We start from the raw sequence: 27,501 nt of genomic DNA on the forward strand, positions 1-27,501 counted from the left end.
AATGGGTCAGAGAATAAGATAACAAGCACTCATAAAAGCCACCATCTGGATTTAATGAAGAGGAACGTTTTTGCCGTCCTGGCTTCAGCACTTGTTTCTTGAAAGCATCAACTGTTGCAGACAGGGTTGACATTCCCTTCATCTCGCCCCTTCCTCAATCCCTCTGTTCCCCATTCGCACCAGACGCCACTGTCTTTTGAACCTGATGTGGCTCTTTTGAGTTCAGGCCTTCACACTTTCACTCTGTCATTGGTGGTGCCCACAGTGCAGACGGTGGCTGTGTGTGGGTTCAGGGGTGTCCCAGAGGCATATCCTTCTCCCATGTGCTGCGTTTTATATTTTTCCTAGGATTTATAGTTCAGGATTTCTATAGTAGATTGAATCCTTTTATTTCAAGCACTATATAGTTTTGTATTTTTTAAACAGCCTCCAGGCTGTTTGCAGATTTTGCTCTTTTTTGGGGGGTAGGGCATACCTGATGGCGCTCAGGAGTTATTTCTGGGTCTATGCTCAGAAATTGCTCCTGGCAAGCTCGGGGGACCATATGAGATGTTGGGAATCGAACCCGAGTTTGTTCCGGGTCAGCTGTGTGCAAGGCAAACACTCTACTGCTGTGCTATTGCTCCAGCCCCTGATTTTGCTATTGTTAACATTGCCATGCCAAGTATCTTTCTACTTAAAAAAAAATTGGGGCTCAAGAGATAGCATAGCTAGTAAGGCACTTGCCTTGCACGGGGCTGACTTGGGCTCAATCCCCAGTATCCCATATGGTATCCTGGCCTGCCGGGAGTGATCCCTGAGTACAGAACCAGGGGTAACCCTGAGTGCTACTGGGTGTATCCCCAAAACAAAACAACTTAGTTTTTGGTGTTTGGGCTACACCCTATGGTACTCAGGGATTACTCCTGGCTTTGCTCAGGACCTACCCCCTAGTGGGGACTAGTGGTGGTGCTGTGACAGTGATGGTCTATTGCAGGAGTCCTCAAACCATTGGAGGTTCAGACTATAGTTAAAAAAAAAAACAAAACGGGGTGGGGCTAAAAAAAAAAAACTATGAACAAATTCCTATCATACTGCACATATTTTATTTTGAAGTAAAAAAATAGAACAGGAAAAATACAATATTTAAAATGAAGAACAAGTAAAGCTAAAATCAACAAACTTACCAAGCTGGAGAGATAGCACAGCGCTAGGGCATGTGCCTTGCAAGAGGCTGATTCAGGACAGATTTGGATATGATCCCCCGAGCCTGCCAGGAGGCAATTCTGAGCACAGAGCCAGGAGTAACTCCTGAATGTCGCTGGGTGTGGCCCCAAAACCAACAACAACAACAAACTTACCAGTATTTCAATGGGAACTATGGACCTGCTTTTAGAGGGCCAAAGTTTGAGGATTCCTGCCCAAGACTGAGAGCAGGAGTTGAGTTATAGAGAGAAGGGTGGGGAGTTGGGGTATGTGGTGCACATTCCACACATGTGCACTGTGGTCTCAGGATGAGTTGGTGGCTAAGCAGGACAGGCAGCAGTGGCCAAAACACCCAGCAGGCCCAATAAATGTCCTCGGCAGGCTGCAAGTGGCCCGTGGGCCATAGATGGACAACCCTTGTTCTATTGCATATGATAGTCCATTGCATTCAGGACAAGTACCTTAACTCCTGTACTATTTCCAGGCCCTTGAACATCTTTGTTCTTGACTGCTTCTGCCCGTGTTCTGCCAGTGTTGGTCCATTTCCCTCTGGCAAATTCCCATAGTGCGGAATCTTAGGGTCACGAGAGATGTGCCTTGAGCTTTCTCTATTTTCCCTCTCTCCATCCCTCCCTTTCTTCCTTTCTTCCTTCCTCCCTCTCCCCCCTCCCACTCTCTTTCCCTCTCCCCCCTCTCTTCCTCCCCCCCTACCTCCTTCCAGGGCTCAAGGAACTATATGTTGTGCTGGGGATCAAACATGGGTCATATGCATACAAGGCAAGTACCCTATCCATTGTAGTAGTACCTTTTCGACCCTTGTCTTGTGCTCTCTTGCAGTCTGGTTCCAGCTGATTTGCCATGGTTAGGGAGTCGGTGAGCTTTGCTTCTTCAGAGCAATTACCATCAGGCTGATCTGATTGATGCCTAGTGACAGCTGATTTTTTTTATTGCCTCACTAAAACAAATTTAGTCTAAGGGAGTCAAGACCTCATCCTTTTATATTCTTGGAAATGAATTTTCCTGGATTAGTATTAATGGAGAGTCTGCTAAGGGGTGGCAGAAGGGCGCTGCTGTACCCTCACTTTCTCGGGGAGGGAGACAGACAGTAAATAGCATCAGTTTGAGGGGAAGCTCACCAGGGATGCAGGCTAAGAAGTCAGGAGATGGGATGGACTCTAGTGTGTGGGGACAGTGGGGTTTCTAGTATGGTCACAGAAAATGTCATAGAAAGTGACATTTGATTAAATACCTGGAGACAGTAAAGGAACAAACCATTTATGTGGGCCACTGGGGGAAGAACATTTTATTTTATTTTTTTGGGTGGGGGGAATACCTGGCAATGCATGTGGGTTACTCCTGGCTTTGCACGAATTAATCCTGGTGGCGCTCAGGGGCCTATATAGGATTTTTGGATTGAATTAGCTTGGCAGAGTGCAAATCAAATGCCCTCCCATGGGACTATTGCTCCAGCTTCTCATGGTACTTATTTATTTATTTATTTATTTATTTATTTATTTATTTATTTATTTATTTATTTATTTATTGGTCACACCCGGCGGTACTCAGGGGTTACTCCTGGCTGTCTGCTCAGAAATAGCTCCTGGCAGGCTTGGGGGACCATATGGGACACCAGGATTCAAACCAACCACCTTTGGTCCTGGATCGGCTGCTTGCAAGGCAAACGCCGCTGTGCTATTTCTCCGGGCCCTCATGGTGCTTTTTAAAGCACACCTTCTTGGGTAGGGAAGGGTATTTGCCTTGCATGCAGCTGACCCTGGTTTGATCCCTGGCACCCCTGACTACTGCCAGGAGTGATCTGAACACTTCCTGGTATGGCCCCCACCTCCCTCACCCTAGGAAGCACATTCTGTAGGGATGGGGAGATGTTCAGAGACTAGAGCACACACAAGCTCTGCATGTGTGACCCAGGATTTGATGCCCAGCACCACACAGTCCCCAAAGTATGGTCTCTCTCCCAACCCAGATGAAAGAAACATTTATAAAAACACTTGACTTTTATTTCTGTTTTTTGTGGGCTATACTCACATTGTACTTAGGGGCTGCTCCTAGTTCTGTGGGGACTTGGAGAGAGCGTTGCTCCTGGTGGTACTTAGAGGGCATGTGGTACTGAGGCTCTAATTTGGTAGAGTGTGAATTTCGGGGCTGGAGAGACATTACAGTAGGGAGGGCACCGGACTCACACATGGCCAATATAGGTTCATTTTCCAGCATCCTATATGGTCCCTGAGTACTGACAGGAGAGATTCCTGAACACAGAGCCAGGAGCAACCCTTGAGCATCTCTGGGTGTGGTCCCAAAACCAAAGCCTGTATTTAGCCCAGGCTGGAATCTTGCACTGTGGTGCTCAGGGCATGTGTTAGCTGGTGGAATTTGGGAGGGGAATATTAAAACAGCTCAGGATTGTGGCTGGAGGTGCACTGAGTCAAGATGGGGAAGGCCAGAGGAACAGAGCCAAGACCCGTTTGTTGAGAGATGGAGAGGTGCTGTATTGAGGTTCAGGGTGAGGCTCTTCCTAGTCCACCAGTTTGGGGTTGTCCACAGAGAACTAATGTCCAAATCCAGGAGGCAGGATGAGCTCCTTGGGCAAGGGACTGCCTGGCTGGGGGCACTGGGGATGAGAGGGCTGATGGAGCCAGGTGGGATCACCTGGGAAACTGATCTTGGGAGATGACCTGTTTGCAAGGACCTGTTTGCAAGGACCAAGAATTCATCATCAGGCTCCCCAGCAGAGCTCTGGTCTCCTTTTTCTCCTTTTTCTTTAGTTTGGGGCCACATCCAGTGGTGCTCAAGCGCTACATCCAGCTCATGCTCAGTGGTGGTCCTGGTGGCAACCAGGCAGCTGCTTGGTGGCAGGATCAGGGCAGGTACCTGTCTTGCAGGCAAAGCTTGTGCTTAGCCCACTGGGCTCTCTCTCTGGCTACTCTTTAAAGATATTGTGAAGGATAGTTTCCTTTTGTTGGAGGAGCATTTTCAGGAATTTTCTCTGCTTTTCACTTATTTAGAAAACATCTCTTAGGGACTGGTTCAGAAAAAATGACTCACTTTAACATTTTTCTTTGGGCTGGACTTAAAAGCAAGGCACATTCTGTTTATTTTTTATTTGTTTGCTTTTTGCTTTTCCAAAATCTTGACTCAGGATATTATTTGATTTTAGTTGTAAAACTATCAAAAATCGGGGCCGGTGAGATAGCATGGAGGTAAGGCGTTTGCCTTTCATGCAGAAGGTCATCGTTTCGAATCCCGGCGTTCCATATGGTCCTCCGTGCCTGCCAGGAGCAATTTCTGAGCATGGAGCCAGGAATAACCCCTGAGCACTGCCGGGTATGATCCAAAAACCACACACACACACACACACACACACACACACACACACACACACACACACACACACACACACACACACACACACACACACACAAATCAAAATCAGTACCTCTTAGATGTAGTTCTAATTAATCCTGCTTTAAAGGGCTTAGAATAGTATGGCCAGTTAACATGGAGGCCACGCCCAGCAGTGCTCAGGGGTTACTCCTGATTCACTGCTTGGGGTTCACATGTGGTGGTCCTTGGGATATCCTTTGGTGCCAGGGATTGAAACTGGGCTTCTCTCATGCTAAACCTGTGTGCAGCCCATTAAGCTACTAGAGGTCCTAATGTTTTTGTTTTGTTTTGTTTTTGGGCCACACACCTGGTGACACTCAGGGGTAATTCCTGGTTCTGTGCTCAGAAATTGCTCCTGGCAGGCACGGGGACCATATGGGATGCTGGTAATTGAACCTGAGTCGATCCTGGGTTGGCTGCGTGCAAGGCAAATGCCCTACTGCTGTGTTATCACTCCAGTCCCGGGCCCTAATTTAATGTTGCTTGAAGTCTATACACTTCTCGCTGCAGAAGTTAGGAAGAAAGGCGGCTTACTGGGAGGAAGACCGGGAGGTCCCCCTGCAGGACTTTTTAGAGCTTTTCTCACAGTTCTCGGAATGGAGTCGGGTGTTTCTGTAGGGTCAGAACTACGTTACAGCAGCACTAATGTTGGACAGGCCTTTTTGCTGTGATTCCCTTTGCACCGATCATGTGAAATAGAGGCGAGGAGTACAGGGCTGCTGTGTGCTCTCTGTGTTTGCCTTTCTCCTAGCCAGAAAGGAAGGCCAAAGCCAGTTTTGCTCCATAGGAATATGCTTGACAAAGCAGATAAAAAGTGCTTGTTGGAGGTAATGGTCTTCCCTCTGTTAAGTCTTCCCTCTGGCACCTGAGCTCTGGCCCAGTGCTCACTGGGCCTCCTTTGCTGCAGTGTTTGCTGGGTGTTCATATTTTCAGTTGTGGAGTTCGCACATACCTGGAAATTATAGCCTATTGGAGAACCGGGGGTCCAGATAACAGACCCACCAGAATGGCAACTCAGCACACACAGAGAGCCAACTCACAGCCTTAGCATACAAGGCAGTGAGGCATCCTGTAGCCCCACCTTAGATTCCTGCAGGATCTGTCTTTCCAATATCCTCGGGGATAAAGCGGAAATCTTGCCTGTGCCATTTGTTCTGTGTGTAGCGTGATGTTTGTGCCAAGACAAAGCACCGAATAGAGAGCTGAGTGACTTTTGTCATGAAATACTATTTTTCACTTAAAACATGAGCCAAGCGAAGCTGCTCAGCCAGGCTTTGGCAGACGTGTTCTCAACAATGAATGAAGCAAGCCTGTCACTTCAAGGAAGACTCTGGCAGCATTTGTTGCCAGTCTTAGGAGTTTTAAAGTGGAAATTGGAAGCTTGGAACACCATCTGTCACCAAGAACTTGACAGCTATTAGTCAAGTTTCTTTGTAGTTTCTTCTTTTTTTGGTGGTGGTGGGGGGATGTGTGTGTCACACTAAGTAGGGCTGGGTGGACTGTGCAGTGCTGGGGATCAAACCCTAACCTCCTGCAGGCTAAGCATGTATTCCTCCAGCCTTTTGAGCTCTCTCTGGCCCTGCTTCCCACGTCTTAAATACTTGTCTGATGAAATTGGTGGTGGCATTCCTAAACAGAGGCTTTGATATTGTGCCTGAAATATGCCATAGTTTGGAATAGCTGTGTAGCTCCATGAACCACTATTTTTTTCTTTCTTTCTTTTCTTTTTTTTTTTTTTTTTTGGTTTTGGGGCCACACCCTGTGACGCTCAGGGGTTACTCCTGGCTATGCGCTCAGAAGTTGCTCCTGGCTTCTTGGGGGACCATATGGGATGCCGGGGGATCGAACCGCGGTCCGTCCTAGGCTAGCGCAGGCAAGGCAGGCACCTTACCTCCAGCGCCACCGCCCGGCCCCCCTTTCTTTCTTTCTTTCTCTTTCTTCTTCTTTCTTTCTTTCTTTCTTTCTTTCTTTCTTTCTTTCTTTCTTTCTTTCTTTCTTTCTTTCTTTCTTTCTTTCTTTCTTCCTTCCTTCCTTCCTTCCTTCCTTCCTTCCTTCCTTCCTTCCTTCCTTCCTTCCTTCCTTCCTTCCTTCCTTCCTTCCTTCCTTCCTTCCTTCCTTCCTTCCTTCCTTCCTTCCTTCCTTCCTTCCTTCCTTCCTTCCTTCCTTCTTTCTTTCTTTCTTTCTTTCTTTCCCTTCTTTCCCTTCTTTCCCTTCCTTCCTTCCTTCCTTCCTTCCTTCCTTCCTTCCTTCCTTCCTTCCTTCCTTCCTTCCTTCCTTCCTTCCTTCCTTCCTTCCTTCCTTCCTTCCTTCCTTCCTTCCTTCCTTCCTTCCTTCCTTCCTTCCTTCCTCTCTCTCTTTTTTTTTTTTTTTTGGTGGTTTTTGGGTCACATCCGGCAGCGCTCAGGGGCCATTCCTGGCTCCAGGCTCAGAAATTGCTCCTGGCAGGCACGGGGGATCATAGGGGGCGCCGGGATTTGAACCGATGACCTCCTGCATGAAAGGCAAACGCCTTACCTCCATGCTATCTCTCCGGCCCCTCTTTCTTTCTTTCTTTCTTTCTTTCTTTCTTTCTTTCTTTCTTTCTTTCTTTCTTTCTTTCTTTCTCTTTCTTTCTTTCTTTCTTTCTTCTTTCTTTCTTTCTTTCTTTCTTTCTTTCTTTCTTTCTTTCTCTCTTTCTTCTTTCTTTCTTTCTTTCTTCTTTCTTTCTTTCTTTCTTTCTTCTTCCTTCCTTCCTTCCTTCCTTCCTTCCTCTCTTCCTCCCTCCCTCCCTCCCTCCCTCCCTCCCTCCCTCCCTCCCTCCCTCCCTCCCTCCCTCCCTCCCTCCCTCCCTCCCCCTCCCTCCTCCCTCCCCCTCCCTCCCTCCCCCCTTCCCCCTTCTTCCTCCATCCCCCTCCCCCCTCCCCCTCCCCCCTCCCTCCCCTCCCTCCCTCCCTTCCTTTTCTTTCTTGACCATACTTCGTGGTACTCCAGGGTTACTTCTGGCTCTATGCTCAAAATCACTCCTGCGGAGCCTGAGTGCTATCCTTCTGCATACCTATATTCATTGCAGTGTTATTTACAATAGCCAGAATCTGAAACAACCCAGATGCCCGACAACAGATGAGTGGCTTAAGAAGCTATGGTGGGGCCCGGAGAGATAGCACAGTGGCGTTTGCCTTGCAAGCAGCCGATCTAGGACCAAAGGTGGTTGGTTCGAATCCCGGTGTCCCATATGGTCCCTTGTGCCTGCCAGGAGCTATTTCTGAGCAGACAGCCAGGAGTAACCCCTGAGCACTGCCGGGTGTGGCCCAAAAACCAAAAAAAAAAAAAAAGAAGCTATGGTGAGGGCCCGGAGAGATAGCACAGTGGCGTTTGCCTTGCAAGCAGCCAATCCAGGACCAGAGGTGGTTGGTTCGAATCCCGGTGTCCCACGTGCGCCCCCCCCCCCCCCCCCCGTGCCTGCCAGGAGCTATTTCTGAGCAGACAGCCAGGAGCAACCCCTGAGCATTGCCAGGTGTGGCCCAAAAACCAAAAACCAAAAAAAAAAAAAAAAAAAATGCTATGGTGCATATATACAATGAAATACTATGCAGCCATCAGGAAAAATGAAGTCATGACATTTTCCTATACATGGATGGACATGGAAACTATTATGCTGAGTGAAATAATTCAGAGGGTGAGAGATAGACACAGAATCGTCTCACTCATCTATGGGATTTAAGAAAAATAAAAGACATTATTGTAATAATACTCAGAGACAATAGAGATGACAGACCTGGGTTTGATTCCCAGCATCCCATATGGTCCCCTGGCCTGCCAGGAGTGATTTTTGAGCACAGAGTCAGGAGTAATTCCTGAGTATCATTGGGTGTGGCCCCAAAACAAACAAAACAACAATAAAAAGAAAATTATGTGAGCAAAAAATCTTTTCCCAGGGCGAGATGGACCCTTGCTTCTAGCAGAGATGGGATGGGTGACCATGTAGAGGATCTTTTCATTGGCTGTTTTGTGACTTTCTTGGAGAAATATCTATGCAGGTTTATTTTTGTGAAAAAATGGAATTGGAGGCTAGAGCAAAATAGTACAGCAGGTAGGTATTTGCCTTGCATGCAGCCGACCTTAGGTTCGACCTCTGGCATCCTATATGGTCCTCTGAATTAGGCGTAATCCCTGAGCTAAGAGGAATAATCTCTGAGCACCACTGGGTGTGGTCCAAAACCAAACACAAAAAGGAATTGAGGGACCAGAGAGATAACATAATGGGTAGGGTATATGATGGTACACGGTACATGATGGACCTGGGTTTGATCCCTGGCACTCCATAAAGACCCCCAGTACTGCCAGGAATGATCCCTGAGCACTGCTGGGTATTGCCCCAAAACAGAAACAAACAAAAACAGAAAACAAAACAAAAAATAGGATTAGACTGGAGAAGAATCCAATTTTTTTGTTTATACATGATTTTCTTTTTGTTGTTTTGTTTGTTTGTTTTGGGGCCACACCCAATGGTACAAGAGAAAGATGGTCGCTTTGTATGTGGCTGACCTCAGTTCTATCCTCACCATTATATGGTGTACCGACTGCACCAGGATAGGCCTCTGTACACCATTGGTGTGAACTAACTGCCTCCCAACAATGAAAACAAATTAGTTGTTTTAATTATTGAACTGGCTCTACTTGGGAATTACTCCTAGCTAGTCTCGGGGAACCTAATGGGATGCTGGGGGTGATAGTCAAACCCAGGTCAACTGTGTACATGGCAAGCTTTCTCTCACTGTGCTGTGGCTCTGGACCCTTGGCAGGGGTTTCTTCACAGTTGTGGTGCTCATAGGATTTTTGCTGTACATGAGGCAGTGACTGTGCCTTGTGTCTGTGTGCTCTCTAGGGACTGTGTTGCCTGGTCTGAGTGCTCCCTCCCCCAGTTTCATTTCTGGTTTTGGTGGGGTTTGCACCCCTTTTAGTTGCGATACTCACACTCACACGCACTGGCAGTCATATAGTCTGAAAGCACTTGCAGCTCTGCCAAATCTCGGACAGCAGAGCTGCCAGGTTCTAACAGCAGAGCTTTTAGGCCCATGGCTCAGCACCAGGGCTTGAACTCAGGACCTGTGCGTTATAGGCAGTTGCTCCAAGGAACTGAGCCATCCCCCCAGCTTGGATGTTCATGTTTTCTTGCTCCTGTTTTTTTATGTTTGGGTGGTAGCACTGAGTCTCGTTTCTGGTCTCTCAGCCCCCACTCTGCTGTCTTGCAGGAGCCTGTGATGACATGGCAGCCGCCAGCTCCAGCCGGGCGGGAGTGGCCGTGCCTTTTGAGAAGTCGCAGCTTACTTTGAAAGGTGAGTGGCGCTTGGTGGGTGTCTCTTAGGTGAGGTCCAGCCTTTTGCTTGGGAAAGGGGCAAGTGAGCCAGGTTTTGTCAAAGAACTGAAGGCTGTAACTTCATTCTCACACAATAGGATGTGTGTGTGTGTGTGTGTGTGTGTGTGTGTGTGTGTGTGTGCTCATGTGTGTGCGCGCATGTGCACATTTCCAAGAATGGAACCCAGGGGCTGGAGAGAGAGCATGGAGGTAAAGGTGTTTGCCTTTCATGCAGAAGATCGATGGTTCGAATCCTGGCATCCCATATGGTCCCCTGATCCTGCCAAGAGCGATTTCTGAGCATAGAGCCAGGAGTAACTTCTGAGCACTGCCGGGTGTGACACCCCCCCCCCCAAAAAAAAAAAAAAAAAAAAAGAATGGAACCCAGAGCCTCATTAATGCCAGGAGACTGCCCTGACACGGAGTCACTTCCCTGAGGAGCTGGACTTTTAGAAAGGAGAAAGAAATGTTGGCAGGAATGTCTGAATCATTTCTTTATAACCTTTATTTTATTTTATTTTAGTTTTGTTTTGTTTTTTGGACCATACGCAGCAGTACTCGGGTTACTTCTGGCTCTGTGCTTAGAAATTACTCCTGACAGGCTCTGGGGACCATATGGGATGCTAGGGATCTAACTTTTGTAGGCTGCATGTAAGGCAAATGCCCTACCCACTGTGCTATTGCTCTATTCCCTCTTAACCTTTTTCATCTATAGCCCCTAACTTACCTTATTTCCTTCCTGTGGTCCCACCATCCTACCAATTACCCCAGTCTCATTTCTTAGCCTCTTTACTCATGCAATTTTTATCTGTGATTTCATGAAAGATCCTGGGAGCCCACCAAAACTACCTGCTTCTCCCCCCCCCCTCCCCCCCCCCCCCCCCCCCCCCCCGGCTTACTTCCAGCTCTCTGGCTGTGCTCTGGGGACCATGTGTTGTTAGGGTTGACTACATACAAGGCAAGTATCTGAAGCCCTGCACTACCCTTTGGCCCCTCTATGGCTTTCAGTGACACCCTTACTTAGTCCTGCTGTGCTAAGTCTCTAAACTTTCTGGAAGGTTCTCTTCAGTAGAATATAAGTGCTCTGAGAAGATGGATTTCTGATGGCTTCACTAATGGCTGCGCAGGGACACCCTTGGTCAGAATTACTGGATGATTGCTCTAGGGTTTAGAATTGGGACTCCAGCCTGTCTTACTTTATCGAAGAGTTCACAAGCCTGCACAAACAGAAATCTGTTATGGAGCGTAGTGCTATCCTGGTTTCTGTTTCATTTCTTTAATAATATACGGGCTTCCAGAGATTTTGGTTACTTTTTCATTTGAGCATTTTCTTTTCTTTTTTGGGGGGTCACACCCCAAAATAAAAAACATGCCTCTCTAAACATTGATAACTTCCCCAACAAAAAACTCCAGGCAAGCCCTGGACATGCTTTGCTTAGTGCTTTTTTTTTTTTTTTTTTTTTTTTTAGTTTTTGGGTCACACCCTGCGGTGCTCAGGGGTTACTCCTGGCTGTCTGCTCAGAAATAGCTCCTGGCAGGCACGGGGGACCATATGGGACACCGGGATTCGAAAAAACCACCTTTGGTCCTGGATCAGGTGCTTGCAAGGCAAACGCTGCTGTGCTATCTCTCCGGGCCCTTGCTTAGTGCTTCTGGCACAGCAATTAGGGATCTGCAATTTTGGCAAGGTGCAGGAGACTGTGGGGGTACTGGGAGTAGAACCCAGATTGGCTATGTGCTAGGCAAGCACCCTACTTGCTGGGCATTTTCTTTTCTTTTTTTTTTTTTGTGGCTTTTGGGTCACACCCGGTAGTGCTCAAGGGTTATTTCTGGCTCCAGGCTCAGAAATCACTCCTGGCAGGCACGGGGGTGGGGGTGGGGGGACGGGACGACACGACGACGACCATATGGGACGCCGGGATTTGAACCGATGACCTTCTGCATGAAAGGCAAATGCCTTACCTCCATGCTATCTCTCCAGCCCCTGCTGGGCATTTTCTTACTAGTATGGTATAGATGACAATAATTCAGGTCATCTGTGTATTTAACAGACTTCAGGGATTCAGGATGATACCTCCCAGGAAAATGGAAGACAAGGAGAGAGAAAGAAGTAACTGAGTGGTTCTCCTGGTCTTTCACGCCAGCACCCCCAGTATAATTGGGACATACTGCTCTAACTTTCCCCCTCTGCTTTAGTTCCCTGTGTCTTTTTGTGGAGCACGACTATGGAGTTCTAATAGAGACTTTGATAAAACATCAGGGTCTTTTAAACAGAAGCTATTTTGTCTGATATTCAACTCAAGAAACATTGGAAAACCGAACGCTAAAAAAATGCAGCATGAAAATAAACTGGTGGTTTGGAACCTGTTGGAAGTTAGTCTGCCAGTTTCTTCTTTGCTGCCTTCCTAAAATTTTTCCAGAGGGCTTGTTTGCAGACCACATGTGATTCTTAAGTATAAAAGCTAAAGCCTATCTGAAGATGTGCGTCTATGGTAAGAAGTTGCCATTTAAATGTCGTCAAACATTTCATCAACTCTAGATCAGGTTACTTGTATCTTGAGAGTTTTGGCTGTCTCTTAAGAACAAGAAACATTTAACATGCCACCCATGTGATGATTTATACAGTGGAGAGGGAAAATATATCTATAGGGATTGACCTAACAGCACCTACACTGAGATCAAAGTGAGTTGCTCCTGGCAGAAGACACCTGGGTATGCACAAAATGAAACACACGGGGCAATAGTCTAGTTAGTATTTTTGATTAAAATGTTCAATTCAGATCAAATTGTGAAGAAATGATCAGAAAAATGCAAAATCTGGCACCTTTTCTCAAGGTAAGGCAAACGCCCTACCGCTGTGCTATCACTTTGGCCCCTATTTTTCACTTTTTACCTCTGAGGCACTGTGGTTTACAGTACTGTTACTGAGAAGCAATCATGCATAACTCTTTATCTCCTTTCAGCACCCTCTTTTTATTCAGAGTATCCACTTCCCTCTTTCACTGTTGTACTGATTTTTTTTTCTGGCCTGTATCACATCTCCTCCAGTGGCAAGTTTCTTACTAAGGACCTTTTCTCCTGCACTTCCTTCCTTTCTTAGCTTTTTTTTTTTTGGTTCTGGCTATACCTAGTGGTGTGCACGGGTTACTCCTGACGCTGTACTGAAGGTTCACTCCTAGAGGTGTTCATGGGATGCTGGGAATATAACTGGGTTGGCTATGTGCAAAGCAAGCACCCTGCCCACTGTGTGGCTATTTCTCTAGTCACCTCAGACTTTGTTTTGACATGGGTATGCTGGACGGTAAGCCTGAGGTCTCCCACGTACCCAACGTGTTCTCTGCTCCCCAGCTTGATCATCAGACTGTGGTCAGGCTAGGTAATACCATGGTTCTTAGAACAAGCTTTAACGATTAAGTTGAGGACCAGGAAGACTAGTCCCTGGTAGACAGCTTGCCAAAAAGAGTAGTGTGTGAAGTTAGGATAGGAAAAGGTCCATGGTGACAGTGATAGTTAGAACTGATCATTCTGGATAAGAACTGGGTGCTGAAAGGCGATGGAGTGATATACATGGTATCACTTAGCAATAGTGAAAACTACAGTGTAAAAAAATAAGAGAGAGGAAAAAAGAGAGAGAGAAAGAAATAAAATGCTTGCTCCAGAGGCAGGTGGGGGAAGGTGGGAGGGAGGGAAACTGAGGACATTGCTGGTGGGAAATGTGCACTATACCGCAAACCAAAGTGTCTAAAAGGAAAAAAAAAAAGAAAGAGATATATATGAAGAGAGAAGAAAAAAAATGTTTGTCCCAGAGACAGGAAGGGGAGGGACATTAGAAAGGTGAGAGGAAAACTGGGGATATTGATGGTGGCAAATGTGCACCGGTGAAAGTTGTACATTGTATGACTGTAACTCAGTCATGAACAACTTTATCTGTGAAAACAGCAACTGCATTATGAACAACCTTGTAACCACGGTTTAAAAAACTTTTTTTTTTTTAAAAGAAATTCTGAAAGGCGGGTCAGGAGAGATAGCATAATGTTAGGCCATTTGTCTTGCATGCATCCAACCTGGGATGGACTTGGGTTTGATTCCTGGTATCCAATATGATCCCCCAAGCCTACCAGGAGCGATTTCTGAGTGCAGTACCAAGAGTAACCCCTGAGTGCTGCCAGGTGTGGCTCAAAAAGCAACAAACAAACAAACTAAACAAAACCAAGTTCTGAAGGGACCACATGTGCGACTCACGCTCAAAGCTTAGCCAAAATGGCACATCTATATGAGGGTCTGGTGAAAGACTTAAGGAAATGAATGAGTGAGAAAAATGTCTTTACTGGCTTAAAAGAAAATATCTTGGAGTTGACCTGGGATCTGGCCAGCCATGTGAATTTTGGATATATTATTTCAACTCCTTGGGCTTTGGTTGGCCCGCTTATTAATGAAAGGTTTAAACTCGATGCCCACCGCTCTAGCTCTGGTTGGAGACCTAGTCCTTCCCTTTTTGCAAAGGGCTGGCATGCGGAGTCCAGCTGCCACCACTAGGTGGCGTCATCTCACCTTCCTCTGCGTGTCCAGCAGTCTATGTTCACTTTTCCAGAACTGTTACACTTCCCCCCCCCCCCCACCTTTAAACTTCTCTGAATCTTAGACTCCCTCTTCGTTGTTGTTCTTTGGAACCCTCCCTAATCTCTTTTTGTGAGGACAAGAATGGACAAAAACAGTCAGGTGGTAACTTTGCCTTTAGCCACACTCTCTGGGGTGAAGTCTAGGATTAGTAGCCGCGGGCTCCTGTTCCAGGCCACAGCAAGGAAGACATCCCTGGTGCGCTGTGTTCCAGTAGCCTGGGTCCCCCACCAGGGCTCCTGGCTGCCCAGGAGAGCGGCATGTCAGGTCTCAGGCAGGGACTTGCTGGGCATCAGAAGTGCCGCCACATGTAAGGTGTGGAGAGAAGAGGATGTACCGACCTCACTGTGCGTGGGGCAGAGGCAGTAACCAGGCTGACATGTAGCGGCTACTTATGCCCCAGCCTCAGTCTAGCTCAGCTTGACCTTCTGCCCCCAGCCCCTTGTCTCCAGGGACAATAAGAGTGATGGCTTATTTTCAGCCTCTTGGTTTTTCTGTGAGTGTTTGAAGAATGTGTGTGAAGAGTGTGTTTGTATTAAGTGCTTCTTCAGAGGCTGAAGTGATAGCATGATGGGGAGTGTGTTTGCCTTGCGTGCAGCTGACCAGGCTTCGATCCTGGTGTCCCATATGGTCCCCCAACCTACCAGGAGTGATTTCTTTTTTGTTTGTTTGTTTTTTGGTTTTTGGTTTTTGGGCCACACCCGTCAGTGCTCAGGGGTTACTCCTGGCAGGCACGGGGGACCATATGGGACACTGGGATTCGAACCAACCACCTTAGGTCCTGAATCGGCTGCTTGCAAGACAAACACCACTGTGCTATCTCTCCGGGCCCCAGGAGTGATTTCTGAGCACAGAGAGTAGTAACCTTTGAGCATCACTGGTGTAGCTCAAAAAACAAAAACAAGGGGCCGGGCGGTGGCGCTGGAGGTAAGGTGCCTGCCTTACCTGCGCTAGCCTAGGACGGACCGTGGTTCGATTCCCCGGCGTCCCATATGGTCCCCCAAGCCAGGAGCGACTTCTGAGTGCATAGCCAGGAGTAACCCCTGAGCGTCAAATGTGGCCCAAAAACCAAAAAAAAAAAAAAAAAACCAAAAAAAAACCCCAAAAAAACAAAAAACAAAAAACAAAAAGTACTTTTCAAGGGGCTGGAGCGGTGGCGCAAGTGGTAGGGCGTTTGCCTTGCAAACAGACTGCAGTTAAATCCCTGGCATCCCATATGGTTCCCCAAGCCAGGAGCAATATCTGAGCGCATAGCCAGGAGTAACCCCTGAGTGTGACTGGGTGTGGCCCCAAAACAAAACAAAACAAAAAGTTCTTCAATCTTAGCTCTTGTCTTTTTTAAAGAAACTTATCTATGGGGCTGGAGTAATAGCACAGCAAGGAGGGCACTTGCCTTGCATGTGGCTGACCTAGGTTTGATCTTCAACATCCCATGTGGTCCTCTGAGTATCACCAGGAGTAATTCCTGAGTGCAGAGCCAGGAGTGACCCCTGAGAATGGCCAAGACCTAAAAACAAAAAATGAAGAAACAAACATAAAAAAAAAAAGTATTTAATTTGCTAAGTGAAAAAACAAAACGCACCCAAATCAAAGTTACAGTATTCTGTAACGGGGTGGTTTTGTTTGAAGAGAGCAGATTTATGTAGAACTCTTGAGTTCACTCTTTCCGAGGACTCAGGCAGTTTTTTTTTTTTTTTTTTTTTTAGTGGTTTTTGGGTCACACCCAGCAGTGCTCAGGGGTTACTCCTGGCTCCATGCTCAGAAATTGCTCCTGGCAGGCACGGGGGATCATATGGGACGCTGGGATTCGAACCGATGACCTTCTGCATGAAAGGCAAACACATTACCTCCATGCTATCTCTCCGGCCCCAGACCCAGGCAGTTTTAAGAATTTTAAAATCAGCCGGAGAGATGTTCACAGGGCTGGTGTGCTCTACTTGTAGAAACTCTGGGTTTGATCCCCAGCACTGCATGTGCACCCCTGGGCACCACGAGTAAACCCCTCTTCCCCAAAGCATTGTAAATGTCCATTTCCTTCAGAAGACCTTAAAGCCTACTCAGAGATGCCCACGAACATGTAAATTGGCCAAGGCCTGACTGTCAGTGCCGTGGCAGCCGGTCACAGCTGACTTTGGAGGAGGCTTTCTTTTTTTTGTTTGTTTTTGGCCACACCCAGCAGTGTTCAGGAGCTGTTCCTAACACTGCTCTGGAGTGTCTCAGAAGTGCTCAGTGGACTGGATGTGGCGCTAGGAATTAGAAGCAGGGTTTACTAACCAGGGTCACTTGGTTTGGTTGTATACAAGGCCTTTCTGTACTATCTACCCTGGCCTCTGGGGGTATCAATTTTTAAAGAATTGGGGAGAGGGGGCTGGAGTGATAGTATAGCGGTAGGGCGTTTGCCTTGCATGCGGCCAACCCCTGATGGACTCTGGTTCGATCCCCAGTGTCCCATATGGTCCCCTGAGCCTGCCAGGAGCAATTTCTGAGCACTGAGCCAGGAGTAACCTCTGAGTGTCACCAGGTATGACCCAAAAATAAAGAAAGAAAGAAACCTTTAAGCAAACATTAAAAAAAAAAAAAAAAGAATTGGGGAGAGAAAAGAGGCATATTTGACAAGTCTGGATGTACTGACATTTAGACTTTTTGTTGTTCTTTGTTTTGGGGCTGACTCTAGTGGGGCTCAGGGGTTACTCTTTTTTTTTTTTTTTTGGTTTTTCGGGCCACACCCATTTGATGCTCAGGGGTTACTCCTGGCTAAGCGCTCAGAAATTGCCCCTGGCTTGGGGGACTATATGGGACGCCGGAGGATCGAACCATGGTCCTTCCTTGGCTAGCGCTTGCAAGGCAGACACCTTACCTCTAGCCCTACCTCGCCGTTCCCAGGGGTTACTCTTGACTCTGCACTTCTAGAGGTGCTTGGAGGACCATATGGGGTGTTGGGGATTTAACCTGGGCCAGCCATGTTCAAGGTAAATGTCCTGCCTACTGTATCTTTCTGGCTCCTAGACTTTGTTTAGAGGTGGGGTGTACTAGAGGGTGAACCCGGGATCTCCAACATACTCTCTGCCACTGTACTCCTGCTCCTGGATTGACTTGAAATCTGAGCAATGACTGTATAGTGGGGTTGAGTGATTTCTTTTTATTTCCCTGTAGAAGTAATTATCTTTTATTAGGTTTCACAATTATAAAAAAAAATCCTCACACTAAAAGAATTGTTTTTAGGCCACACCATTGGTGCTCAGGGTTTACTCCTGACTTTAAGCTCAGGAATCACTCTTGGTGGGCTCTGGGGACCATATTGGATGTGGAACCCAGGTTGGCTGCATGCAAGGCAAACACTCTACCCTCTGTGCTATCGCTTGGGACCCCCAAAAAAGAATTTTGAATTTTTAAACAACCAGGGAAAAAAGCCCCCCTCACCCCAGATTGTTTCGTTTTAGGAAGTAACATCTTGGGGCCGGAAAGATAGCATGGGGGTAGGGCATTTGCCTTGCATGCAGACGGACGGTGGTTCTAATCTTGGCATCCCATGTGGTCCCCCGTGCCTGCCAGGAGTGATTTCTGAGCATAGGAGGAATCCCAGAGTGCTGCTGGTGGGACCCAGAAACCAAAAAAAAAAAAAAAAAAAAAGTAACATCCTGGGGCCACAGTGGTAGCACAGTGGTAAGTAGGGGTTTTGCCTTGAACACAGCTGACCCAGGACAGACATGGGTTCAATTCCTGGCATCCCATATGGTCCCTCGAGCCAGAAATGATTTCTGAGTGCAGAGCCAGTGTGGCGCTGCCAGGTGTGGTCCAAAAAACAAAACCAAACAAAAAAAAGTATCATCCTAAAAGATCCAGGGCCACCTGCCACAGGGGGGCAGTTGGGAGCCTTGGGGCTCAGTATGGACTTTCTCTTCCCTGCAGTGGTGTCAGCGAAGCCCAAGGTGCATAGTCGGCAGCCTCGGATTAACTCTTTTGTGGAAGTGGCCGTGGACGGACTCCCCAGTGAGACCAAGAAGACGGGGAAACGTATTGGGAGCTCAGAGCTCCTCTGGAACGAGATCATCATCCTGTAAGCAAGAGCCCCTTTCTTTTTCAGTGGAGGAGGGGTGCACTGTGGGGACCACATGGGCTGCAGGAAGGTCATGCCTTCTGTGATGTCTTTCCTCTTTGACCCCTGTCCGGGTGCCCAAGGTGCCTTTCCAGACCTCCCCCTACTCTTAGAGGGAAGAGGAGAAGGGAGCAGCCCGCTGTTTGGGGCCTCCCCTGCCCCTTAAGATGTCAGCAGCGTAGTTTATCTGTTTCTTGTTAGTGGTCGGGGTGGTGGGGCAGGCTTGGAAGGGATGAATTGAGTGCTTGTTTTCCAGGAATGTCACAGCCCAGAGTCATTTGGATTTAAAGGTCTGGAGTTGCCACACCCTGAGAAACGAGTTGCTGGGCACCGCCTCGGTCAGCCTCTCCAGTGTGCTCAAGAACAATGGGGGCAAAAGTACGTATCAGCTGGCGTGAGCTGGGGGTGTGGATGGGCATCAGACCAATCAATCACTGGGGGTGCAGCTGTTTCCTCCAGGACTCTGGGGTCTGTCCCTGAGGGTCTCGAAGGCCTGTGGGGCCCTTCTCTGTTTCTACTTCCTCTGAGGATAGGTGAAGTGCCCGGTGGGGTCCCCAGGTGTATGCATCCCTTCTTCCGAGAAACAGGAGCCATATGGCCTGTAGAACTACACTGTCCAAAGCCTCCAACCTTATTCCTCCTTTCCCTGGAATTTTGAACAGAACAAGGGAGATTGTGTGTGTGCACGCACTTGTAGACACACTCTTTATGTTTGTGTGCACATGTGCATCTGTGTATTTTGTGTGTCTGGTGCCCGTGATAGGCATTCCCTCAGGACATAATCCCCTGAAGCCCGGAACCACAGTTGTCACCTTCCATGCTGTCCCGGACTGTGCTCAGCGGTTTGGTGTCTCCCACATAAAGACTCTATTTAGAGCGGCTAGGCTGGGCAGTGCAGACCACAGCCAGAAAGGCGCCTTCTCCTCTGTGCTGTTTAAAAGGTGTTTTCTGAAAATGGCCCCAGCTGGAGAGTGATGTTGGGGGCGCGGTATGGGGAGTGGCTCGCCTGATTCAACAAATCCTTCTTGGGTCCTTTCTTCTGAGAATCTGGGAGGGTCCCTGAGCCCTTTCTGGCTTGGCAGTGGCAGGAAACTTGGACTGTGCCTGTTTCAGATTAGTGGGGCCTTCAGTGCCTCAGCTATGAGTTTCCTGAGAAATTTTCTTTCCTCTTCTTGGGTCCCGGCTCTGACTGGCCATTGCTCGTCTGTCAGGGGGATTGTGGGTGCTGGCACGCTGGGGTGGCAGCTGAGGTGTATGGCCTGTAGTTCTTCCTGTCCACTCATGTGCTTTTATTCTGATTATAAAACTAATCCTAGGAGCCGGAGAGATAGCACAGGTAAGGCGTTTGCCTTGCATGTGGGCAACCCAGGAGGGACCTGGTTGATTCCCGGCATTCCATATGGTCCCCCAGCCTGCCAGGGGCGATTTCTGAGTACAGAAACCAGGAGTGACTTCTGAGTGCCACTGGATCAATAAATAAACAAATAAAGTTAAAAAAAACTAATCCTAGAAAAACCAGAAAAGCACAGACACAAAGAAAATGAAATTCGGGGCCGGCGCTGTGGCACTACAGGTAAGGTGTCTGCCTTGCCTGTGCTAGCCTAGGACGGACTGCGGTTCGATCCCCCAGTGTCCCATATGGTCCCCCAAGCCAGGAGCGACTTCTGAGTGCCTAACCAGGAGTAACCCCTGAGCATCACTGGGTGTGGCCCAAAAAACCAAACACCAAAAAAAAAAAAAAAAAGAAAGAAAGAAAGAAAGAAAATGAAATTTGCCAGTAAGCACAGTACCAAGTGGTAATTATCATCAAAGGTTTTTGTTTTAGGGATTTTGGGCCACACCTGGTGATGTTTAGGAGTTACTTTTGGCTCTGTATTTGGGATCACTCCTGGTGGTACTTGGGGGACTGTATAATACGGGATGCCAGGGATTGGACTGTGTGCAAGGCAAATGTCTCCTTTCCACTGTACTTTGGTTCCAGCCCCTGATAGATCTGTTACGGTGATAAAATACACTCCACATTGAATCTACCCTCTGGCACATGGCTGCACTGTAGATGATCTCTCACTTCCTCCAGAACCTGTTCCCCCCAAGCCAGTGGCAATTTCTGAGCACTTAGCCAGGAGTAACCCATGAGCATCAAACGGGTGTGGCCCGAAAAACTAAAAAAAAAAAATACTGGGGATGAAATTCAGAACCCTGACATGCATGGTTTGTTACTTACCGCTTGAGCTGCTTTTCTACCTTTACTCATGGTGAGCTGTGAATGTTTTATAACCTGGAAATGTGGTTACGAATCTCTCATTAGATTCTGCCTTCAAGTTCTTTCAGCTCAGCAGCTCCAAGTGGAATTGCTGAACTGCAGTCATTTTACTTAGATATGAGGGCAGAGTAGAGAGGAAATCCATGTTGAAGACAGAATACAGACTTCTCTAGAGTGGAAACAGGCTAGTAATGAAGCAGAGACAAGCATGCAAGATACTTGTTCAAAGGAGAACATGGGCTTGAAGCGCAAACTGATAGTCATTTTATTTTTTGCTTTTTCTAGCATTCAGTGTTCCGATACCAATACTACCAACACTGTCCCCAGCATCCCCTCAAGTCTGCCTCTTTAATAGGCACAACTTAATTACCTTTTATTGCTTGTTACAATAAAATGGTAAGTGAACCATATGGGACGCCGGGGGATCGAACCCTGGTCCTTCCTTGGCTAGCACTTGCAAGGCAGACACATTACCTCTAGCGCCACCTCGCCAGCCCCACATCCCCAGCATTTTATATTCCCCAATACTGGGTGCAGCCCTTGTTGAAAAAGGTGGCAGGGGCCCGGAGTGATAGTACAACAGGCTGAGTGCCTGCGTTACATGTGGCTGACCTGACTTTAAGCTGCAGTATCCTATATGGTCCGCTAGCCTACCAGGAGTGAGACCTGAGCATAGAACCTCAGAAGTGAAAAATAGTTCAGAAAAAGGAAATTTATGAAAATTTGAAAAAAGAAATGTGAAAATTAACAAAAAAGAAAAATTGTGAAAACTGTCACACCTCACAGTGGTATTATTAAAGAATTGATGATTTTCTGAAATGTTTGGTGTTAGTTGAACCTTCTATGTTTGCTTTATTTTGGGAGGAGGGAATTATTGAGTTTAGTGGGTCTCTATGTTTCTTTCCCATCTAATTTACTGTATTGGGGCCAGAGAGATGCACAGTGGTAGGGTGTTTACCTGGCACGTGACCAACCCAGAACAAACAGTGGTTTGATTCTGGGCATCCAATATGGTCCCCCAGCCTGCCAGGGGGATTTCTTAGTGCAGAACCATGAGTAACACTTGAGCGAAGCCAGGTGTGACCCCAAAACAAAACAAAACAAAAATTTACTGTGCTACTAGAGTATTGCTGAGCTCCAGGATCTGTAGAACTGGGACAATTGTCAGCCCACATCCATCCAACAAAGCCCTAGAGTTTTTAGCATGAGACAGTTGTTGCATCAGCTTGATATCTCTTCAGAGATTAGTTGTGAAGCTATGAAGTTGGGTTGTTTATATGATGGAGGTTGTGGGTGTCTTATTTATTTATTTATTTATTTATTTATTTATTTATTTATTTATTTATTTATTTATTGTTGCCTGGTGACACTCAGGAGTTACTTCTGGCTCTTTTCTCAGAAATTGCTCCTGAAAAAAGAAAAGAAAAGAAAAAGAAATTACTCTTTGTAGGCTTGGGGGACCATATGGGATGTCGGGGATCGAACTCAGGTCTGTTCTGTTATTTTTTTTTTTTTTGGTTTTTGGGTCACACCCAACAGCGCTCAGGGATTACTCCTGGCTCTGTGCTCAGGAATCACTCCCGGCAGGCACGGGGGACCATATGGAATGCTGGGATTCAAACCACCATCCTTCTGGATGTAAGGCAAATGCCCTACCTCTAGGCTATCTCTCCGGCCCCTATTTTCAGCATATATTAAAGAACATGTGTATGCTTGGGCCTGATTAAAGTCCTTCCATTTCATCCATTATTTTATCAGCCTTTTGAAATCACTCTGCCTTAGCTTTTGTATTATTATGTCTTAGTATCTGATATTCTGTTTCTTTGTTTCAGAATCTTCCAGCTTCTTGGGGCTGGGGATGTGGCTCAGTGGTAGAGTACAGGCCTTGCATGTGTGGGGCTTGGTTTTATCATCCAACCCACTGCTTGGGGTCAATTCCTGGCACCACAGGAAAATAATCTCCCTGTTTGTTTTCTTTGCATGTGTGAAACCGTCTCATGAAATTTAAATTATTTGGTCAAGTTTTTGCCTTTTCCTGCCTTCTTGTTCTTCACCAACCCATATCCTTTGAGATCTTAGTGTAATCTTTTTTCCACCCCCTTTAGTTTTTAGGCCTCAACCAGCTGATAGTCCTGGATCTATATTCAGGAATCACTTGTGGCAGTGTCTGAAGGATCAAATAGGGTGTTGGAGAGTGAAACCTAGTTGACTGTGTGCAAGGCAAGCTCCTTATCCACTGTACTACTGCTCTGGCTTCTCTTTAAATGGGTGTTTTGTTTTGTTCTGTTTGTTTCTTGGTGTGTATGTGTATTTTTTATTTTATTTTTTATTTTTTTTTGGTTTTTGGGCCACACTAGTGACACTCGGGTTACTCCTGGCTATGCGCTCAGAAATCGCTCCTGGCTTGGGGGACCATATGGGACACCAGAAGAATCGAACTGTAGTCCATCCTAGGCTAGCTCGGGCAAGGCAAACAGATGCCTTACCGCTTGCACCACCACTCCAGCCCTGTATTTGTGTATTTTAATCCATACCAGGTGGTACTTAAGAAGCTGCCCGAGACTTAGTGCTTGAAGGGTCACTCCTGATGATGCTCAGGGGCCCATTCAGTGCTGGAGTTTGAACCCAGGGCTCCAGTCTGCAAAACATGTGCTCCAGCCCTTTGAGTTCTTTCCAGCCCTAGAATAAAGGTTCTGATGTCATTTTTAGTGCAGTCTATTACTATATGTCTTTCTTTAGTACTGACTGGTATTGTGTATCTTTCTTACTCAGTGTTGTTGATATATAAGGATTAGCTAAGGCATTTTTCTTTGGTTATTTATTTTAGTGGAGATTTTCAGTAGCATCTTCTGGATTCTCTGGATATTTAGGTTGGTTTTTTGGTAGGGGGCATATCTGGTGATGCTCAGGGCCTACTAATGGTTTTGCACTCAGGAATCACTCCTGGCCATGTCTGGCGGACCATATTGGATGCTGGGGATCAAACCCAGGTACTGCCATACAGATTCCTGTTTTAGCAGTGTTGGGATGGACATTTTGGCCTGATTAGCAAACACTTATGCTTCTGGTGTCTAGAGATAAGGTTAGGTGTGAGTAATCTACCTAAGTTTATTTTAATTGAGGCTATTTTTATCAGAAGAAAAAATCAGGAAAGGTGTTAAAGTCTTCGTAAATATATTTTAAGCAATCATTGGGAAAAATAATTTGATTTTTCGCCTTTCTATTTTATTTTAGTTTTGATTTTGGGGCCAAAACAGGCAGTGCTGCTCAAAGCCTCTACTCAGATCACTTCTGGCCATAACTACCCTACTGTCTCTCTAGCCTCTCTTTTGAGTTTATTTTATTAATTTCTCAGTAGTAAGAATGTTAAAATTTCTAGAATGTGCCTAATTGTTCATGGTGCATTATTCCCTCAAACTTTGTTAGCATTGCTCATTCTTTATTTGAGGTTTTTTTCATCTGTATCCATAAGTAACATAAGTGCCTGAATTTTGTACTATTTTTGTCAGCTTAGATATTGAGGATAAGTTAATTTTATAAAGTAAATTAAAGCGCTTTCCAGCTTTTGGAACACTCTCTAACTTGGGAATTATCTGTTCCATGAGTGCGGGAAAGAGCTCACCCCTAAAACCAACAGGGTTTGGCAGTGTCCTTTGAAAAGATTCTTTGATGATTTTTTTTTTCAGGATTTTCTCCATAATGATTGGTTTGTTCAACTTTCTGATTCATCTTGCATCAGTTTTGTTAATTCATGTTTTCTGAGAAAGTTGTTTCATGAGATTTTTTTCAGACTTGGTAATATAAATAGCTTTTTTTAATTTTTAAATATAGCTTTTAAAATGACTTTCTTATTTAAAATATATTTCTAAGCTTTCTCCCTTAAAGTTTTTATTGATGTTTGTTCAATTTTCTTTTCCTTAATCAGCACAAATAATCTTGGTTTAGCCTTGGATTTCTGCTTTGTTTAGTTGCATTAAACCTGGAGGTGCTCAGATGCTAGCCCTGTATATGGTATGGGCACTTCCAGGGGTGTTGTGGGGGACATTCAGTGCCGGAGATCAAACCTGGTCCTCTTGCTTGCAAAGCCAATTCCTGCCCATTCAGCAATCTCCAGCTCTCAGCTTTAACATTTTATTTTGTGGGTGGGAGCAATAGCACAGCAGTAGAGCATTTGCCTTGCATGCAGCTGACCTGGGACAGATCGGGACAGACTTGGTTTGATCTTCGGCATCCCAAAAGGTCCCCGAGCGTACCCGGAGCGATTTCTGAGTTCAGAGCACCAGGTGTGATTTCTGAGTGCAGAGCCAGAGTAACCCCTGAATGTCAACGGGTGTTGTTCAAAAACGAAAAAAAAAAAAAAAAAAGATTGTATTTTGTTTTGGGGCCATATCCATCTGTGGTCAGGGGTATCTCCTGATTCTCCATTCAGGAATCACTCCTGGCAGGCTTGGGGATCATACAGGATGCTGGAGATGGAACTTGGTTGGCCTCATGCAGGGCAAATACCCTCTCTGCTGTCTTGCTGTTTGAGTTGAAGCTGTAGTACTTTTTTTTTTTGCCTTTTGGGCCACAACCGGTGATGCTCAGCGTATTCACTCAGAAATTGTTCCTGGCTTGGGGGACCATATGGGATGTCGGGGATCAAACCATGGTCCATCTTAGGCTAGTGCAGACAAGGCAGAAGCCTTACTGCTTGCGCCACTGCTCCAGCCCCAAAGCTCTAGTACATTTATTTTTATCTTTTCTTGTTTTTGTTTTCTTGGGTTTTGGTTTTTGGGTCACACCAGGCAGTGCTCAGGGGTTACTCCTGGCTCTATGCTCAGAAATCGCCCCTGGCAGGCACAGAGGACCATATGGGATGCCGGGATTCGAACCACCGTCTTTCTGCATGAAAGGCAAATGCCTTACCTCCATGCTATCTCTTCAGCCCCAATATCTTTTCTTGTTGAATAATGAAGACTCTCAATTTGACTTTGACCGGGCATTCAAATATTTGTCTTTTCAATGAAAATGCACAGAGTAAGTGATTTAGCTCAATGATGATTTATTCATTTTCCTAACAACCACTAAACTCAATAGGTAGAATCTTTTCAGGGCTCCAGAGCCTTCCCCATATTCCTTCCAGTTTCTTTTTTTTTTTTTTTTTTTTTTTGGTTTTTCGGGCCACACCCGTTTGATGCTCAGGGGTTACTCCTGGCTAAGCGCTCAGAAATTGCCCCTGGCTTGGGGGGACCATATGGGACGCCGGGGGCTCAAATTGCGGTCCTTCCTTGGCTAGCGCTTGCAAGGCAGACACCTTACCTCTAGCGCCACCTCGCCGGCCCCATCTTTTTCTCTTTTTTTTTTGGTTCCTTCCAGTTTCTTTCTTTCTTTTTTTTTTTTTTTTGGTTTTTGGGCCACACCCGGTAACGCTCAGGGGTTACTCCTGGCTATGTGCTCAGAAGTTGCTCCTGGCTTGGGCGACTATATGGGACGCCGGGGGATCGAACCGTGGTCCTTCCTTGGCTAGCGCTTGCAAGGCAGACACCTTACCTCTAGCGCCACCTCGCCGGCCCCATCTTTTTCTCTTTTTTTTTGGTTCCTTCCAGTTTCTTTTTTTTTTTTTTTTTTTTGGTTTTTGGGCCACACCCGGTAACGCTCAGGGGTTACTCCTGGCTATGTGCTCAGAAGTTGCTCCTGGCTTGGGTGACTATATGGGACGCCGGGGGATCGAACCGTGGTCTGTCCAAGGCTAGCGCAGGCAAGGCAGGCACCTTACCTCTAGCGCCACCGCCCGGCCCTCCTTCCAGTTTCTTACAGTATCTCTTACCCCTGCTATTCCAGCAGTGTGAGTTTGGATTCTTTTGGGTTTTCCTCCAATGCAACTGAACAGTGTGCTAGTTGGTTGCTGGCTTATTCTCCAGGTGTGAGACCATCCGTCCTTTCACATGGGACAGTAGTTGGCTTTTTTATTGGTGTATATAGTGGCCTCCTTTATTAATAATATGCTACAGTTGGTCTCTTCTGGGTGGGCTTCAGGGCTGAGCCCACATTTGGCCCACTTGTGTAGAGTTGCAAAGAACATTCTCTGCCACACGTATCCCAGGACCCAGCTGTACATTTCTGAGGAACAGATCCAGCTCTGGGGCCTTGGCTCTAAAGTGGGCTGTTTGGCTTTTGTCTAACCCTCAGACCCTTTTCCAGTAGTGATCAGTTAACCTTTGGCTTCTTTCTGCCCAGACTGATCTATGGTTGTCAATTTCTCTTTGGGCCCAGAGTAGGTTAGGCTAGGGTGGGTAAAGTGCATGCTTTGCATGTGGCTGTGCAGATGTCCAGTCTTTGGCATCTCATATGGTCCCCGGAGTCCCTCCAGGAGTGATCCCTGAGCTCAGATCCAGAAGTAAGCCCTGAGTACCATTGGGTGTGGCCTAATAACTGAGAAAAATAAAAAGTATGCCTTGCTTTTTTACTTGCCTTTTGTGGTCAAACTTTCCCAACTCTGGGATCATTTCTTCAACCCTAGCCTATGATTTATGTCGTCTGTGGCACTAGTGTTGCTGAAAAGTACACGTCAGACTTGGAACACTCCTGCTTTGTCTGCTATTTTCCTTACAACTGGATTCA

The 27,501-nt window shown here is 46.6% G+C and overlaps 1 protein-coding gene across 2 annotated transcripts in view; it reads left to right on the forward strand.

The window, feature by feature from the left end:
• Positions 1-27,501, forward strand: part of WWP2 (WW domain containing E3 ubiquitin protein ligase 2) — a 132,405-nt gene that overhangs the window by 14,567 nt on the left and 90,337 nt on the right. For both annotated transcript variants that reach the window (XM_049786347.1, XM_049786348.1), the window contains exons 2-4: positions 9,819-9,902; positions 18,449-18,596; positions 18,892-19,013. In XM_049786347.1, coding sequence (XP_049642304.1) covers positions 9,833-9,902; positions 18,449-18,596; positions 18,892-19,013 — 340 coding nt within the window. In that variant the 5' untranslated portion in view covers positions 9,819-9,832. The remainder of the gene's footprint in view (positions 1-9,818; positions 9,903-18,448; positions 18,597-18,891; positions 19,014-27,501) is intronic.

Source organism: Suncus etruscus, chromosome 14 (assembly GCF_024139225.1).
Source record: "Suncus etruscus isolate mSunEtr1 chromosome 14, mSunEtr1.pri.cur, whole genome shotgun sequence".
Lineage (NCBI taxonomy): Eukaryota > Metazoa > Chordata > Mammalia > Eulipotyphla > Soricidae > Suncus > Suncus etruscus.